General features: G+C 52.7%; 3 protein-coding genes across 11 annotated transcripts in view; 2 read left to right on the top strand and 1 right to left on the bottom strand.

Moving 5' to 3' along the window:
• The first annotated feature begins 1,109 nt into the window (after positions 1-1,109).
• On the top strand, positions 1,110-14,755 carry MPV17 (mitochondrial inner membrane protein MPV17). 5 transcript variants are annotated; one of them, XR_010109305.1, is made up of 8 exons: positions 1,110-1,180; positions 1,710-1,784; positions 11,157-11,272; positions 11,494-11,586; positions 11,677-11,860; positions 12,020-12,052; positions 12,315-12,367; positions 14,266-14,329. XR_010109305.1 is itself a non-coding variant. In XM_003827104.6 (8 exons), exons 2-8 carry the CDS (start codon positions 1,715-1,717, stop codon positions 14,333-14,335), a joined length of 531 nt encoding a protein of 176 aa, XP_003827152.1. In that variant the 5' UTR covers positions 1,110-1,180; positions 1,710-1,714; the 3' UTR covers positions 14,336-14,755. The 5 variants fall into 5 exon arrangements, 4 of the variants coding, with proteins under 4 accessions (XP_003827152.1, XP_063451098.1, XP_063451096.1 ...); XM_003827104.6 differs by having other exon boundaries at positions 11,677-11,772; positions 14,266-14,755; XM_063595027.1 differs by having other exon boundaries at positions 1,172-1,242; positions 11,677-11,772; positions 14,266-14,755.
• A 139-nt stretch (positions 14,756-14,894) lies between these two features.
• UCN (urocortin) lies at positions 14,895-16,841 on the top strand. Its single transcript, XM_057301327.2, has 2 exons — positions 14,895-16,079; positions 16,331-16,841. The coding sequence occupies exon 2, from the start codon at positions 16,344-16,346 to the stop codon at positions 16,716-16,718; it is 375 nt and encodes a 124-aa protein (XP_057157310.1). The 5' UTR covers positions 14,895-16,079; positions 16,331-16,343; the 3' UTR covers positions 16,719-16,841.
• The window catches only part of TRIM54 (tripartite motif containing 54), a 29,802-nt gene continuing 28,986 nt past the window's right edge, over positions 16,800-17,615 (bottom strand). For all 5 annotated transcript variants that reach the window (XM_055108130.2, XM_063595025.1, XM_055108129.2 and 2 more), the window contains one exon: positions 16,800-17,352. The gene's annotated coding sequence lies outside the window, so the exon portion shown is untranslated. The remainder of the gene's footprint in view (positions 17,353-17,615) is intronic.

Below are 17,615 nucleotides of genomic sequence, written 5' to 3' on the forward strand. Positions count from 1 at the left end.
CAAATAGCATTTTAGTTAAATGTTTGTGACATTGACTTCTCTTGCTTCCTTACTCTGTTTCTCCAGGATTTGTGGCAGGAGTCTCCCTGCCTTAATCATAAAGGAATTGAGTAAATTGGGGGTGGAGCTGGGCAGGTGGAGAGCCTGAAAGAGTGTGCCTCCTGACGTGTGGGCTCCCTGGAGATAAGTAAAGCCTGCCAGCCTGACAAGTCCATTGCCAGGGATATTGTAGACATTTCCAACGCTCTAGAAAGGATATTGCTCTATATTCACAGACTCTTAGAATGTTAGAGCTGGAAGGGGATTAAGAAATCACCTAGCTTACTGGTTTTCAAACATGCAGTTGTGGGCCCCGTTAAAAATGGGTCTTTTGAGAAGTATATACTTGGAAAAAAAAGTTGGAGAAGCAGCTGTAGTAATGCTGCCCCTCTCATCCCCACACACAAACATCTGAAAAATCCCTAGAACTGAGGAGCCGAGTTTGGAAAGCCAATAGTGTAACCTCCCTCATTTTACAGATGCAGAGCCTTAGCATCAAGTCTAGTCATGACCAAGGCTGCACAGCCCGTTAGTTTGGGAGCCAATACCTAATGTCTTCTGAGGTTCTAATTCCAATGCTTTCTGTGGAAGAATCATACATACGCAGTATTTCTTAAGTGGCTGTTTGCGGCAAAGCACTGAAATAGTTGCTATGAGGACGACAAACATGAACGACCCCAGTTTTACCCACTCATGAGCTCACAGTTGAGGCCAGTGAAGAACCTAGAGACAAAACACGCACTTAACTATAACTTACAGTTCCCTAACTACGATTGCTGAGACAAGGATCGTAGTTATGGCCAGTTATGCGGGGAGGGTGGGCTGAACAATGAGACTACCGGATTGAGAGAGGCCCGGGTCTCGCGCGGAGAGAAGGGGCAGGAGGAGGCAGAGGGTCGAACTTAGGTGAGAAATATGGCTGGCGGGCCCCACACCAGGGTCCGGCACAGTCCAGCTGGAAAAGGGGTCTCTCACAGAGTGGGTGGCCGAGTTAGGCCGCTCTCCACGGGTATTCATGGCTCGGTCCACCCCCATTCCTGTCCTGGCTGCGTAATCCGAAGGGCGCTGGGAGGAAGGGGCGGGACTTGTGGCGGAAGTTCCTAGGCCAGCCTGTCACGTGGGAGGGAGGCTCGGAGCTCAGGTGAGTGGCGGGTGGTCTGCGGTCTCTGGCTTAAAGCGTCGCAAGCCATGAGTGCCCACAAGGTGTGTGGTCATCCTATATCCGGGCAGTGACGGGCCCTATTTTCGGTTTGGAGCTGGACTCAGGAAGGTTACAAACTGGTTCCAACCAAGTCTGAATCTGGAGGCGGACCAAGCTATCTTTTGAGGCACCCAAGCTCTGGGTGGAAGCCAGAGCAAAGCTGTCCTCATGAGTGTCTCCGTCGGGAACGGAGGCCTCCAGGTGGTCTGGCTTCAGGACTGAGGTTGGGGTGGCTGGTGGCTGCTACCAGGAGTCCATAGCTTCCCACAGCCTTTCTCTCTTCCCCAATTGTCTAAGGCGACTCCTGCGACAGGAAGCTGTCTGGGAAGCATCCTTCATGTGGCCTCTGCCCCTTTAAGTCACATTGGAAGTGGGAAGGGGAAGGGAGTGGGCACAAGGGAATGTCAGGCGGCTTCTTAGTCGTGGAGAGGGACGGTGGGGGTGACCCCCTCTCCTCTTGGCTTGACAGGAAGCATGGCACTCTGGCGGGCATACCAGCGGGCCCTGGCTGCTCACCCGTGGAAAGTACAGGTCCTGACAGCTGGTGAGTGTCCCTCTAGGACTTGAGTGGGACCAGGGCAGACTGATTTGGAAGCCAGAGGCTTGCCCCACTGCACCACCCTCACTTCCTGTTTCTATTCAGCTCTCTTGAAGGGTTGGCTGTCTTTCATCCTACACTGTCCCCAGTCTGTTTTGGAGGGTGGTCCCCAAGGTTGTTTTTAAGGGGTATGCGTAGTTGGCCAAGCTGTGCAGTAGGGTTTTAGGATTTCAAAGTCCTCAAAAAGCTGAACAGTCAGCCCTGAAGGATAAAGGCATTGCCCCAGGAGGCCTCAACTTGGAAAACATTTTACCGTATGCAAAGCACTTTCATATACGTTATGGCATAGGGCCCCCACAAAGGTGTGTGAGCTAGGAGGGTTACTTGAGTCCACATTAGATCACACCTAATAAGTGCTGAATCAAGACTCTTACCCCAGTTTTTCTTGGTATTTTTTATTGTGAAACATACAAAAGAATGATTAAGATGTGTATGTACAGTTTAAATGGCATTAAAACTGAACACTCCTGTGTCAGTAATCAGCTTTGAGACCTCTTGAGTGCCTCTCCGTAATTCACCCAAAATTTCCTGAGTTTTGTTTATATCATTCATTTGCTTTTGTTATCATTTACTGCCTAAATATGTATCTCCAAAGTTAGTATATTGGTATCTGATCACTCCATCCTGATCCATTTGGAGTGATCAGATACCAGTCACTCCAAATGCAGTGATTGAGTACTAACCTCACAGAGGTAATGCAGTGACCTACCTGCATTTGTTACCATCTTCATTTTGCAAGTTAGCTAATGTAAGAGGATGGCATGAAGATAAGTAAGTCTTAGAGGGGGAATGTCAGAAGGCCTTAGAACATTGGGGTGCAAAGAGTGATCACATTAAGATGAGGTCTTGCCCATGTTTAGAGAAGGGGAACAGGATTCTAGTGATGACTGGCCTTCTGAGAAGAGGACTATTGGAAGGGATTGGGGGCTACTGAAGGCCAGAGTGGAACAGGGATCCTGTGACCAGAACAGCCCTACATCGGCACAGAAACTTAACTGCATGAATGGCCAGGAGATGGATTCTTTGGCCCTTCCCTGGGCCCCTCTCCAGTCTCCGGTACCCAACCACCTCTTGTCCTGTCCTCAGCGTCCGTCAGCCTGTATGACTCACCTGGCTACGTGTGTGGTGACTCATGCTGGACAGTGTGGCTATGATGGGAACTGACACGCTGGGCCCTTTGCCCAGGCTCACATTCCCTCAGGGCCCATAACTGCCAGATGGAAGATTCCCCCTTGTGGTCATCAAGAATAGGGAGGGAAAGAGTCCTTATATTTCCCTACCTGAGGCATCTGCAGCTGACAAGGGCAGGAGCTAGAGCTCCAAGGAGGTCTAGGTGCCGACATGTGGCTGGAGTTCTGGGCTCTTGGTGCTGGAGCCCTTCAGCTCCACAGCCTCAGTCTTCCTGAGGCTATGCTGACGTCCCAGCTCAGCCCTGAAGCAAAATGTAGCCTCGCAGCACTTTTCCCAGACTTTTTCAGACCATCCAGACTTTTCCTTTCCTGCTGTTCACTGTATTTGGATCAAACTACAAATAAAAGGTGGAAGTGGCTTTAGTTCACTGAGCCATTTTTGGACCCCAGCACAGTAGTTCCTAAGGTCCCATGGGATAGCTCATCACACTGGAGAACAGTACAGAGATTTCAGACTTAGAAGACCAGGATTTGAATCTTAAAACCATAGCACCTAGTAGGTGCATTAATCAGGACAAGTCAGTAAGCTTCTTTGAGACTTAGTTTCCTCTTTTAAAACTTGAGTTTAGGGACTGGGCGCGGTGGCTCACACCTGTAATCCCAGCACTTTGGGACGCCGAGGTGGGCAGATCACGAGGTCAGGAGATCGAGACCAACCTGGCTAACACGGTGAAACCCTGTCTCTACTAAAAATACAAAATTAGCCGGGTATGGTGGCGCATGCCTGTAATCCCAGCTACTTGGGAGGCTGAGGCAGGAGAATCACTTGAACCCATGAGGCAGAGGTTGCGGTGAGCCAAGATTGTGCCATTGCACTCCAGCCTGGGCAACAAGAGCGAAACTCCATCTCAAAAAAAAAAATCAACAAAAAAAAATCTTGAGTTTAGTTATATGACCTCATAGGGTCAGTATAGGAGTATCACTGTGAAAAGGTTTTGGACATTTTTTTTTCTTTTTTTTTTTTCTTCGAGATGGAGTCTTGCACTGTTGCCCGGGCTGGAGTGTGGTGGCGTGATCTCGACTCACTGCAACCTCCGCCTCCCGGGTTCAAGTGATTCTCCTGCCTCAGCCTCCTCAGCAGCTGGGATTATAGGCATGCGCCACCACGCCCAGCTAATTTTTTCTATTTTTAGTAGAGACGGGATTTCACCATGTTGGCCAGGCTGGTCTTGGACACTTGACCTCGTGATTCACCTGCCTCGGCCTCCTAAAGTGCTGGGATTACAGGCGTGAGCCACTGAGCTCAGCCTTTTTTTCTTTTTCTTTTTCTTTTTTTTTTTTTTTTTTTGAGATAAGGTGTCACCCTGTTACCCAGGCTGGAGAGTGGTGGTGCTATATCAGCTCACTGCAACCTCCGCCTCCTGGGTTCAAGCAATTCTCATGCGTCAGCCTCCTGAGTAGCTGGGACTACAAGTGCACAGCACCACACGAGGCTACTTTTTTGTATTTTTAGTAGAGATGGGCTTTCTCCATGTTGGCCAGGCTAGTCTTGAACTCCTGACCTCAAGTGATCCGCCCACCTCAGCCTCCCAGAGTACTAGGATTACAGGTGTGATCCAGTACGCCCCACCTGGAAATGTTTTTAAATGCTCAGTGAACTTAAAGACTCAACAGGTTGGTTCTTTCTATGAGTGTTGGCAACACAGGCACAATAAACTATTTTTTTATTATTATTATTATTATTATTATTATTATTATTATTTGAGACGGGGTCTTGCTCTTTTGCCCAGGCTGGAGTGCAGTGGCATGATCCCATCCTGAACTGTGACTATGCCACTGCACTCCAGCCTGGGCAACAGAGGATCCTCTGCCTTAGCCTCCCGAGTGGTTGGGACCGCGGGCTTGCACCACCATGCCCAGCTAATTTCTTTTGTTTTTTGGTAGAGATGGGGTTTTGCCATATTGCCCAAGCTTTATTCTTTTTATAGTGGCGTTTGGGTTAGGTTTGTTCCACTTGCCATAATTTGAACATGGATCACTATCTTAGCCTTGGGTTCCGGAAAGCAGAGCCTGAAGCTTATGTGCAGATACCTTGTTAGGTAGTAGGGAGTGATCCCATGGAGGGAAAGAGGGAGAGCCACTCTAAGGATGCATTATTGAATTAGCCACTGCTAAGGGCAGCTGTTGCTCAGTCCCTTGGAACTGAGAAACTTTTTGAAATACTCCTTAAAGTGGCTGGGCGTGGTGGCTCATGCCTGTAATCCCAGCACTTTGGGAGGCTGAGGTGGGCGGATCACCTGAGGTCAGAAGTTTGAGACCAGCCTGGCCAACATGGTGAAACCCCGTCTCCACTAGAAATACAAAAATTAGCTGGGCATGGTGGCGGGTGCCTGTAATCCCAGCTACTCGGGAGACTGAGGCAGGAAAATTGCTTGAGCCTGGGAGGCGGAGGTTGCAGTGAGCTGAGATTGCGCTACAGCACTCCAGCCTGGGCGACAGAGCGAGACTCCATCTCCAAAAAAAAAAGAAAAGAAAAGAAAAGAAATACTCTTTAGGACTGTCTGGATGAATAGCTATTTTCTAGAGAAAAGAAGAAACCTTTATCTGCCACTCCCATCCCACATTGGTCAAAGATTCCAAACACTTACCCCAGGCTGGGTATGGTGGCTCACCAGCACTTTGGGAGGCCGAGGCGGGCAGATCACTTGAGGTAAGGAGTTCGAGACCAGCCTGGCCAACATGGTGAAGTCCCGTCTCTACTAAAAATACAAAAATTAGCCGGGCATGGTGGCGCATGCCTGTAATCCCAGCTACTCAGGAGGCTGAGGCAGGAGAATTGCTTGAACCCAGGAAGTAGAGGTTGCAATGAACCAAGATCCTGCCACTGCACTCCAGCCTGGACGACAGAGCGAGACTCCATCTGAAAAAAAAAAGGCCGGGCGCAGTGGCTCACGCCTGTAATCCCTGCGCTTTGGGAGGCCGAGGTGGGTGGATAACCTGAGGTCAGGAGTTCGAGACCAGCCTGACCAACAAGGTGAAACCCCATCTCTGCTAAAAATACAAAAATTAGCTGGGTGTGGTGGCAGGTGCCTATAGTCCCAGCTACTTGGGAGGCCGAGACAGGAGAATTGCTTGAACCTGTGAGGCAGAGGTTGCAGTGAGCTGAGATTGTGCCACTGCACTCTAGCCTGGGTGACAAAGCAAGACTCTGTCTCAAAAAAAAAAAAAAAAGAAAAGAAAGATTGACCTCATGGGATAACTCCGCTCCGCTACTAGTTCGCACATGCATAGTCACTGCAGCCATCAATAGCAAAGGCCCAGGTGTGGCACAGGCCTGAAGCAAGAATCTATCCAGTGGAACTGCAGTAATGGCTGGAGTAAGAGATAGTGAATCAAGAACATTTGAAATGATTCAAAAGAAATGTCTAGTATACCAGTTTTGGCCAAGCCAGAGTCCAGAACAAGGTAGCCTGGGGAAAGGTTTGCTGTATGTTCTATGGAGTGTGAGTCAGCCTTATCCCTTCCTTCTTTGAGGGCCCTTCCACTCTCCAGTGGGCCCAGGGCCGAGCTTCATCCATCTTAGTCTACTCGGTCCTGCTGTGGGAGCAGCTGAGCTCTTACAAATACTGGTTTCCCTGGAGTCTGAATTAAGCCAGGGTATGAGAGCTCATAGGCCTTACAGACAATCCTGTCCAGCCCAAGAGACTGCAGAGAAGGAAACTGAGGCAGGAGTGGGAGTGTCATGCACTGAGGTCTCAGATAGTCAGTGGCTGAGCTGGCGTTATAACCTAGGGCACTGCCCACCATACTGCCTTGCACTTGAGACTACTGGAGCCTCCAGATACTGAGTGCAACCCCAGCTGATCTGAGCTTAGATACGTAACAAGCTGCAAAACTACCCGTTTTGTCTCATTTTCTAGCAGTAGGATGGGTTCAGGTCAGAAATGGGAGAGCATTCAGAATAATCCCAGAGGATCCACTCCCCTCCCGCTGCTGGGCTTCCACTCCCTCTGGGCTCTGTGCCAGACTGAGCCCCTATCCTAGGCAGCTAACTAATGTTTGCAGACTTCTGGGGAGGAAGGCAGCACTGCTGGCCCCATGCCAGTAGCTATACCTGCCGACCCAGGCCTCCTGGACTGAAGGACATGCTTCCTGCTCCTCACTCCAAGAAGCCACTTCTTGCCCCTCTGCCTTCTGCGCATGAAACTCAAAAGCCACAAAAGTAAGTAGAGGAACAAAATAGGAGAAGTAGGGAATTTACCCCGCTCGTGCCCGGGAAGAGGGTGTGGAAGTTGGGGCTTTTCCACTAGTGGGCAGGAAGTGGTCCCAAATCGATCTGCTCAGAGGCAGGCTCCCTTCCCCCTGGCCGCTGGATCTGTTCGGGAGTGACGGCATGAGAACTGGCACCTACCCAGGGGCATGATGTCACACCTGCGCCAGCATCTGCTCGCTGGGCTCCACGCCCAGCCTGTCATTGGGCATCACTGCCCAGCAGCCCCTAGCCCTGCCCCATCAGGCCTCTGGCCATTATGTGTCTGCAGGCCTTCAGTCCCAACTCCCTAGAAACAAGTCCAAGGGGAGGGGGCCCAGAGCACTGGAGAGTCCAGACCAACCAAATATATCCAGGAGATCTCCCAGAGGCTGGGGTGGTTTGGGTCTATTTGGGCTCTGGGTTGGGAAATGTGGGATGAGGAATCTGAATGTCTGGGTCCTTCCTGCCCAAAGGGTCACTTGGGCTGGAAAAGCAGGCTTGCTCTATGCTTGCTCCAAAGCCTTATACCACCTTGGAGTTGCTGCAGGCACAGGGGGCCTGATCATCTGTGGGCAAAGGAATCCCTGGGCACCGCTCTTCTGAAATGAACCGTCAGGGACTGCAGATCTACATACCACCTACTCACCCCTACTGCTGCCCTGTCACTTGGTAGTCCCTCAGGCTTGATGGGCACAGTCTGGGGGACTTGAATCCATCTTTCTCCAAGGCTGCAGGCTTCCAGAACTATGGGGCTAGAAGTCAGGGACTTGGCTTTTCATTCCAGCTCTGCCTCTAGCTTGTTGTGTGACTGTTGGCAAGTCATGAAGAGTGAAAACACACACTTCTCTGTTTCTTTCCCAGGAATATTGCTGTCTGCCATCCCCACGAGGTGACAAGGAGCAGAATGATGGAATTTGGGGGAGTAAAGACAGAGAGGAAGTGCATTAGTCTAGGGAATGTCCTTTGATATGCAGGCCCTTTGGGGCCTCACTTGGGCAGGAACACCCAGCAGGGGAGCAGCCACAGGTGCCTCCTGGTGCCGCCGACCTCTGAGCCCATCTCAGCCCATGCCAGGAATACCCTGGCCTCCTTGGTCCTCCTTGAGAGAAGGCCTGGGTTCAGTTCCAACTGCACTCCTTACCAAGTCATCTCATCTCTCAAAGACTCGTCATTAAATGGGGGTGTAGGCTGGGTGCCGTGGCTCACACCTATAATCCCGACACTTTGGGCGGCCAAGGCAGGTGGATCACCTGGGGTCAGGAGTTTGAGACCAGCCTGGCTAACATGGTGAAACCCCATCTCTACTAAAAATACAAAAATCAGCCAGGTGTGGTGGTGGGCACCTGCAATCCCAGCTACTCAGGAGGCTGAGGCAGGAGAATCGCTTGAACCCGGAAGGCAGAGGTTGCAGTGAGCGGAGATCGCACCACTGCACTCCAGCCTGGGCGACAGAATGAGACTCCATCTCAAAAATAAATGAGTGAATGAATGAATGGATGAATGGAGGTGTGACCACCTACCTCCCAGATCTTTTGTGAGGATTAAATGTATAAGAGTCTTTTGTAAACACCTTACCAAAGTAGACCATTACACTGTTGGTCCCTTCATTTGAGAAAGGACTGCCTTTTCTGCCTCACCATCCCCTGGCCTTCTTGGCAGCACTCTTCCCTTTCTGCAGGGCTGCAGCAGCTCCCTCTCATCCCTGACTGGAGGGATAGGGAACCGGGTGCGGGTGGGAGCAAACCTGCAGTTCCCCCGACGTCCTCGCACCTTCTACCCGACTTGGACCTTTGGGCAACTTAAGAATTCTTCAGACCCTTTCTCAGAGTCGTCCTGCTGTTTGGGACAGTACATTTGACGTTTTCCCTTTATTTTCTGAGCACCTACCAGTAGCTTGCTTAGCTGTATGGTGAGGGGATGGGATAACAAAGGTATCTAGGATTCTATCCTTGGCCCTGGGAGGTCATGCCTCGCAGTGTTCTGGGAAGACCCCCACCACTTTGGGAGTTTCAGGGAGAGACGAGGCAGGACTGGGGGTGCCCAGAGCTGCTCCATGGCCAGTAGCCCAGGTGAGCCACGGGTGTCCATCCCCAACCCCAGCTCTCAGCCATACCCAGCTGCCACTGACTAGGCTGCTCAGGGGCAGGGCCGGCCGGCAGAGGGTGTGGAGGAAGAGCGCAGCAGTGAGTGTGCAGCCAGCATGGACGTCAGAGCCAGTTCCGGGCCAAGGAATGGGGCAGAAGGATGTGTTTGTCCAGTGCTAATTGAGGGCACAGGGACAGTGTGACTGTGGGTCTGGAGGGGGGCTCTCATTACTCGGTGAGATAGACAGGTGAGCTGGAAATCACACGGTCACTCCCAAGTGGCCTGGTAAGTGTGTATTTGCTAGAAACCATCACACCACCATAATGGACTGGGGGCTCTGTAAACAGTGATGATTTCTGTCATAGTTTCTGGGTGTGGGTGTCTAAATAGGGCTGCTTGGAGCTGGGTATCTGTGCAGTTGGGGCAAGGGAAGCAGGTGCAGAGTCCTGGAAGGGAAATGACCACTATATCCATTGCCAACTCAATCTAAGGTTGTGAATGGGGGAAATCTTGGTTTAGCTGATTGTGCTAAGAGGTGGCCAAGACTCTTTTTTGTGGGGACTCTTATCAGCTCAACCAGTCATCTTCCTGCTTATGACCATTTGAGCACTCTTGTTTTATTACTTTTTTTTCTTTTTGAGATAGGGTCTTGCTCTGTCGCCCAGGCAGCAGTGTAATGGCGTGATCACTGCAGCCTGGACCTCCTGGGCTCAAACAGTCCTCCCACTTCAGCCTCCTGAGTAGCTGGGACTACAGGCACGTGCCACCGTGCCCAACTAATTGTTTAAAAAAATTTTTTGTAGAAGTCGGGTCTTGCTATATTGCCCAGGCTGGACTCAAACTCTTGGGCTCAAGCAATCCTCCTGCCTCAGCCTCCCAGAGTGCCGGGATTACAGGTGTGAGCCACCATTCCAGGCCGGCACTCTTGTTTTAGAAAAAGATTTATTCTGGCCAGGCACAGTGGCTTATGCCTGTAATCTCAGCACTTTGAGAAGCCGAGGTGAGCAGATCACCTGAGGTCAGGGGTTCAAGATCAGCCTGGCTAACATGGCAAAACCCCATCTCTACTAAAAATACAAAAAATAGCCAGGCATGGTGGTGGGTGCCTGTAGTCCCAGCTACTTGAGAGGCTGAGGCAGGGGAATCGCTTGAATCGGGAGGCAGAGGTTGCAGTGAGCCAAGATCATGCCACTGCACTCTAGCCTGGACAACAGAGTGAGACTCAGTCTTTTAAAAAAAAAGTTATTCTTGCTGTTCTCTACAAATAGAGATCCCCTAGACCAAGGTGAAAGCTGTTGGCAGGGTCTTGCATTGGGCTTGGGGGAGAAAACAGGGTTTCCTACCATTCTACACATGATTTATTCATTGTGCTGAGTCCTGGAAAGAACAGTGTCTAGGAATCCAGCCACCTGGTTGTTGCATTGGCCCTGCACTTACTGGTTATGTGGGACCCTGGACTTCATTTCCATACCTCTAAAATAAGTGGTTTGCATTAAATTATCTTAAAGCCCCTTTTGATTCTGACAGTCTGTGGTTCTCAGCCCTGTGGCCTTAAATTCTCCTTCCTCTCTCTATACTTTCTGACTCTGACTTCCCTTTACTGCTCAATGCAAAGTTCCTGGACCTGGGTCTGCTCATCCCAGTTTCTGACAGAATACACATGAGGTGTCACCATCATTGGGGAGGTGAGGGCTTTGAGGCAGCAGGAAGGGACTAGTCATTTGTTTCCAGAATGAAGCCCTGGGGTTCAGAGTACCAGAGCCTCAGTGGAGGTCAGCAGATGTCCCTCCCTCCTTGGAATGGCAGCCCATCCCAGGAGATGTCCTGACAACACCTGTGTACCCTGCATAGGGTCCCTGATGGGCCTGGGTGACATTATCTCACAGCAGCTGGTGGAGAGGCGGGGTCTGCAGGAACACCAGAGAGGCCGGACTCTGACCATGGTGTCCCTGGGCTGTGGCTTTGTGGTAAGTTCTCCCCTCAACAGGGCTTCAGTGGACTCAACAGTGGTCTTAGTTCTTTGCCATCCTTTGGCTTCCCTTGGACTCTCACACCTAAGCCAACCTGCCGCCCTCTTTTTTCTTAGTGTCCACTTCCCCTATTCTGATACTTGGGGCAGGGAGCTTAGTGAGGTAGAGGCCTAGGGCTCCCTCACTGCAGCCTGCTGCTATCTGGGGTTTACTTCCAGGGCCCTGTGGTAGGAGGCTGGTACAAGGTTTTGGATCGGTTCATCCCTGGCACCACCAAAGTGGATGCACTGAAGAAGATGTTGTTGGATCAGGTGAGCAGGAGAACGGAGTGGGGAGGGTGAGCTATGTTGGGGGTAGGTGGGGATTTCAGCACTCATAGGACTTTAATTTCTCTTCCCTAGGGGGGCTTTGCCCCGTGTTTTCTAGGCTGCTTTCTCCCACTGGTAGGGGCACTTAATGGACTGCCAGCCCAGGACAACTGGGCCAAACTACAGCGGGTGAGCTGGGCAGGTGTGGAGAATGTCTCTGGCTGGCGGGCTGACAGCCCAGGGGAAGAAGACAGGTTTTACAGGGATAAAAAAGGGGGTAAGTGCAGGTAGAGCCCCAGGCCATGGAGGAGAGGAGCTGAGGGTTATGGTGCAGGAATGTGCTCTTTGAACCCAAGTCTGTGTGTGACATTCACACTGGGAAGTGGGAGCTGCTTGGGGGCGCAAGTGTTAATTTGTTCCTTCTCTGTCTCCCCAGGATTATCCTGATGCCCTTATCACCAACTACTATGTAAGAGCTGACACCTCAACTGCTTGTTCTCCTGCTTCCTTAAGTCTAGAACTGTCCTGGGATTGGGGGGTCCTCCTGACATGGGAAACCCTTCCGTTGGGATTACTCTTTCATTCCCAGGATGGGCACCATAAATAGGGAAGCTATCACCCAACTGTTCACCTTTTTCTTGTGTGCAGAAGTTGGGGTAGGGCCAGGCAAGACAGTGAGTCTGGGGTCAGGTGGTGGGGCAGCCATCCAACCTTTACATTCTCTCTTGCAGCTATGGCCTGCTGTGCAGTTAGCCAACTTCTACCTGGTCCCCCTTCATTACAGGTATGTTGCACCCCTACCCCACCCATCAAGGAAGACCCACGTTACCAACAGTTGGAGACAAAATGATTCTCATTTCAACCTTGAGCTACCTTAGACCCCCAAACGGAACACTGAGCCGTGATCAGAGTTCCTCAGATTCCCAAGCGTGTTATTCAGAATGTCTTGCCATTTCCACAAACTGTCCCAGAGTGTCTGCCCACTGACCTTCTTCATCTCCCTAGGGAGGATCCTGCTTCTACCACCCTTGTCTCCATCCCACCTGAGCTCCGTCTTTGATGGCATATCTGGAGGGACAGTGGCTGGGGTGCTGCAGCCTAGGTTAGACAGAGAGGTAGACCAGAAGGCCAAGTAGGAGCCTGGTCAGACACTCACGATAAAGACAGTTGCTGAACTGCACCCAAAAAGATAGTGGAACTGAAGATGTGTGGTTCAAATGCTTGAAGGTGAAGGGTCGTGGGAACGGGAAAATATGGAACGCTACAGAGGGAACAGGGCCAAAATGTACGTGAATAGCATAGCTAAAACGAATACAGACTGGCTGGGCACGGTGGCTCACACCTGTAATTCTAGCACTTTGGGAGGCTGAGGCAAGAGGTTTGCTTGAGTCCAGGAGTTTGACACCAGCCTGGGCAATATAGTGAGACCTCATCTCTACAGAAAATACAAAAAATTAGCCAGGCACATGGTAACATGTGCCTGTAGTCCCAGCTACTCGGGAGGCTGAGGTGGGAGGATCACTTGAGCCTGTGAGATGGAGGTTGCTGTGAACTGAGATTGTGCCACTGCATTTCAGCCTGCTGACAGAGTGAGACCCTGTCTCCAAAAAAAAAAAAAAAATGGCTGGACACAGTGGCTCACGCCTGTAATCCCAACACTTTGGGAGGCTGAGGCAGGTGGATCACAAGGTCAGGAATTCGAGACCAGCCTGGCCAGTATGTTGAAACCCTGTCTCTACTAAAAATACAAAAATTAGCTGGGTGTGGTGGCAGGTGCCTGTAGTCCCAGCTACTCGGGAGGCTGAGGGAGGAGAATCGCTTGAACCTGGGAGGCGGAGGTTGCAGTGAGCCAAGATCTTGCCACCGCACTCCAGCCTGGGCAACAGAGCGAGACCTCCGTCTCAAAAAAAAACCGAAAAAACAAAAAAGGAATACAGATTTATGAACCAAATCCTAAACATTAGGGTCCTTTGCAACACTCTTTGAAACCAGAGCAAGGTTAATTTAAAACAGAAAGATGCTACTTTATATGGTAGTCCATACATTTTGGAAGATGAAATCTCAGCTGGTACAAGACAGATCAATGAACTTAGAAGGGGCCCAGATAGGGGCCCTTTCTGTGATTAACAGAGCTATGCATGGCAAGAGAGCCGCTGAATATTTAGCCTTTGAGGCTCTCAGCCAGGAAACAGCTCTGGGATGGCACTAGAATTTGAGCCAGTTGTCCTTTAGTGCAAGCCACACAGGCCCTTCATAGGGTGCTGAAAGGGCTGGGTGTGGTGGCTCACACCTGTAATCCCAGCACTTTGGGAGGCTGAGGTGGGTGGCTCACTTGAGGTCAGGAGTTCGAGACCAGCCTGGCCAACATGGTGAAACCCTGTCTCTCCTAAAAATACAAAAATTAGCCAGGTGTGGTGGAGCACACCTGTAGTCCCAGCTACTTGGGAGGCTGAGGCACGAGAATCGATTGAACCCGGGAGGCAGTGAGCCAAGTTCGTGCTACTGCACTCCAGCCTGGGCGACAGAGGAGACTCCATCTCAAAAAAAAGGTGCTGAAGGAAAGAGACCTAAACCTGCCAATCCTTTGTCATGATCCCTCCTTTGCCATTTCATGCTCCCATCTCCAGCCCTTGCTCACTGCTTAGCCTTCCTCCTCTTCATCGTGTTATTCCTGTTCCTTAGGTTGGCCGTTGTCCAATGTGTTGCTGTTATCTGGAACTCCTACCTGTCCTGGAAGGCACATCGGCTCTAAGCCTGCCTCACTCCATTGTTTCCACCTTGCAGTGATGCAGCTTGACCCTGGAACGGTCAGACAACCTCCTCAAAGTGGGCATACCAGTTTCCACGGGGTTGGGTTGCCGGTCAGAGCTTAAGAGGACTAGCACCCTGCAATGCCCCTCTTCACTCTAAAATGTACACTGACTGCTTTAGAGCCCTTGATAATAGTCTTATTCCCACCACATACTAGGCACTCCATAAATATCTGTTGAACCTTCATGACCTTATCAACTTTACACCCATATCCCAGCAAATGCCACTCATCCCCACTCTTCATAGACACATTTGTTACTCTAACCCTGCCTAGGCTTCTTGTAGCTCCAGCTCTTTAGAGACTCCCGGAACCCTTTATATGGTGCCTCAGTAAATATGTTATTAAATATGTAATCCGGAATCTGCAGTGGTAATGAGTAAGTTTTTAAGCAGAAAACTATTGGGGAGTCATTTCTAGAGCTGGAAAGAAGCCAAGAGACCACCAAGCCCAATTTTTTTTTTTTTTTTTTTTTGAGACAGGGTCTCGCTCTGTCTCCCAGGCTGGAGTGCAGTGGCGCGATCTTGCCTCACTGCAGCTTCCGCCTCCTGGGTTTAAGCAGTTCTCCTGCCTCAGCCTCCTGAGTAGCTGGGACCACAGGCGCATACCGCCACGCCCGGCTAATTTTTGTATTTTTAGTAGAGATGGGGTTTCGCCATATTGGCCAGGCTGGTTTCAAACTACTGACCTCGTGATCCCCCTGCCTCGGCCTCCCAAAGTGTTGGGATTACAGGCGGGAGCCACCGCGCCTGGCCAAGCCCAGTCTTACAAATGAGTACCCTGAGGTTGGTAGAAGGGAGGTGACCTGTCCACACCAGGAGTTAGCAGAAACTTGAACCCATATTTCTTTGCTGCTCATGGGCAGAGTTACACTGCTGCTATGATTCCCAGGAGAGAAACTGAATTTTGCTAAACTACTTTGGCAAACTCAAAAGCAGATGGACCAGCCATTTGTGGTCTGAAAGCACTCGGATGCTAGAGACCCTCTGTTACATGGTGCCTGTCAGACAGCCCTACAATTTGGATCCTGGGGCTGGAAAAAGATAAGAATGCTGGGAGACTTTGGTTGTGGCAGACTGCCTCTCAGTGGGTCCCACTGTGTTGGCTGAGTGCCAGCGGTGGACTCCTGATGCCTGCATTTGCAGAACTGATAGCTGCAGGGAGGCAGTGGGTTCCAGCGGCACAGCGTTCTCACATTTCTGGCCACTTCTAGAGGCAGAGGACGGGGTCAGCACCATGGACAGCCTCACGGTCCCGCCTCCCTTTCGTGTGTCAGAACACGCGACCCGGACTAGTCTGGTCTGGGGACGGCCCTAGTCATTGCTGGCTGTTCTAAGCGGGGCGAGGGACTCCCGTGGGTCCCAGAGCAGTCTTTACGCCCCAGCCGGCTTCTCGCTTTCCTGCGTCCAGTGCTGCTTCCAGCGCTAGCCCCAGGGGCACGAAGGCTGGTGTAGGGAGGTGCGCCCCTCCGGGGGCCCGCCAGCCGTCAGATTCGAAGCTGTGGCTGTCATTGCTTCTACAATCAGTGCATGTTCTTCGCTGACGTCAGTCGGAGCTGTCCTGGCACTATATAAGGCTGGCGACAGCCCCGGGACAGACCCTGTGTTCCCCAAGGCGCCTTCAGCCTGCCCCGAGGGACAGAGACTGGAGCTCAATCTTGGACCGTACAGACGCTCGCCGACAACCTGTGAGTGGCTCAGAGCGTCCGCCCAGCCTCCCCCAGCACCAGGACTCCGCTCAGCTCAGCCACCACGCTCCTCCGGGGAGGGAGGCTGGGTGGAAGGGATGGAACAGCACTGGCGCAGTGGCTGGGGCTGGAGGGCAGGCTGCGGGCATTGGGCGGCGGCCGGAGGGGTCGCCGGGCGAGCGCGGGGAGGGGAGCGGCGGCCTGCAGCTGTCCCAGGCGCACCTCACCCTGCGCTGCCCCTGTGTGTCCAGGGCCGGCGGCACCATGAGGCAGGCGGGACGCGCAGCGCTGCTGGCCGCGCTGCTGTTCCTGGTACAGCTGTGCCCTGGGAGCAGCCAGAGGAGCCCCGAGGCGGCTGGGGTCCAGGACCCGAGTCTGCGCTGGAGCCCCGGGGCACGGAACCAGGGTGGCGGGGCCCGCGCACTCCTCTTGCTGCTGGCGGAGCGCTTCCCGCGCCGCGCGGGGCCCGGCCGATTGGGACTCGGGACGGCAGGCGAGCGGCCGCGGCGGGACAACCCTTCTCTGTCCATTGACCTCACCTTTCACCTACTGCGGACCCTGCTGGAGCTGGCGCGGACGCAGAGCCAACGGGAGCGCGCCGAGCAGAACCGCATCATATTCGACTCAGTGGGCAAGTGATGGCCCGGTTTGGAGCTGCGAAAACGTTGACCCCTTTCCCCCACCCCAGGGCTGGGATGCGGGGCAGAGCCACCAGGGCACTGTCTGCGTGACTATTTTTTAATAAAAGTACTGAAGACCCGTTGGCTTTTGTCGTAGAGGCAGGGCAGTCACAGCAGCGTGGGAACCCGTGGGAAGGTGGGGCCCCCGGGCCAGCGGGAGGGGAACAAAATGCTGTGGGGGGCTCCGAGACAGCAGCTTTCAGCCAGGTCAGCCAGGTGCATGTGGACCCCAGGGGTCCCCAAATCCCCAGGACCTCAGAGGTCCCGGCACCACCGCCCCGCCCTCGGCCCTCTTCCCAGGGCGCTGGGCTCACCAGTTCGCTCCTGGCATCACAGAGGTGCCCAATAGGGGTTCATTTGGCTTCCGCCCCCCAGACGGTCTCAGGTTCTGGGAAGGGCAGGATGGTGGGCGGGTCGCCTCCGAAGCCGAGGCTGCGGGGTTGGGCAGCGAAAGGAGATACGGGTCTGGGACGCTTGAGTTCTTTATTGAGATCCTCCTGGGGCCGGCGCCGATTTGGGTGATGCCGCGGTCTCTGCGCAGATCCTCCCCGACTCTAGCGCGGGCTCTCGAGCAGGGTCGGGTCGGCGCAGGCCTGTGCCCGGGAAAGAAGGCTCGGTGGGCGGGTGCTGCGAAGGCACGAGGCAGCTCGAGCCCCGCTCACTCCGTCCCCCGCCACGTGGGTTTCTCCTCTACTCAGCCTGCCTTGCCTGCCCTCCCAGCACCCCAGAGGAACAGCGGGTGAGGAGGAAAGTGTACTTTTCCGCCCTAGGGGGCGCGCCTTTGTGGCTCCGGGGTTGGGTTGCACCGAGGAGTGGGGGCTCCATGCTACCCGCAGGGAGGGCAATCACTGGGGGA

Source organism: Pan paniscus, chromosome 12, assembly GCF_029289425.2.
Source record: "Pan paniscus chromosome 12, NHGRI_mPanPan1-v2.0_pri, whole genome shotgun sequence".
Classification (NCBI taxonomy): domain Eukaryota; kingdom Metazoa; phylum Chordata; class Mammalia; order Primates; family Hominidae; genus Pan; species Pan paniscus.

What these genes read in the sequence shown, in the direction of transcription:
- UCN (XM_057301327.2), top strand. Translation starts at nt 16,344, where the DNA reads ATGAGGCAGGCGGGACGCGCAGCGCTGCTGGCCGCGCTGCTGTTCCTG.
- MPV17 (XM_063595026.1), top strand. Translation starts at nt 1,715, where the DNA reads ATGGCACTCTGGCGGGCATACCAGCGGGCCCTGGCTGCTCACCCGTGG. An exon ending in CCCTGGGCTGTGGCTTTGTG is followed by an intron (nt 11,273 to 11,493) that starts GTAAGTTCTCCC and finishes GTTTACTTCCAG; the next exon opens with GGCCCTGTGGTAGGAGGCTG. An exon ending in ACTGGGCCAAACTACAGCGG is followed by an intron (nt 11,773 to 12,019) that starts GTGAGCTGGGCA and finishes CTGTCTCCCCAG; the next exon opens with GATTATCCTGATGCCCTTAT.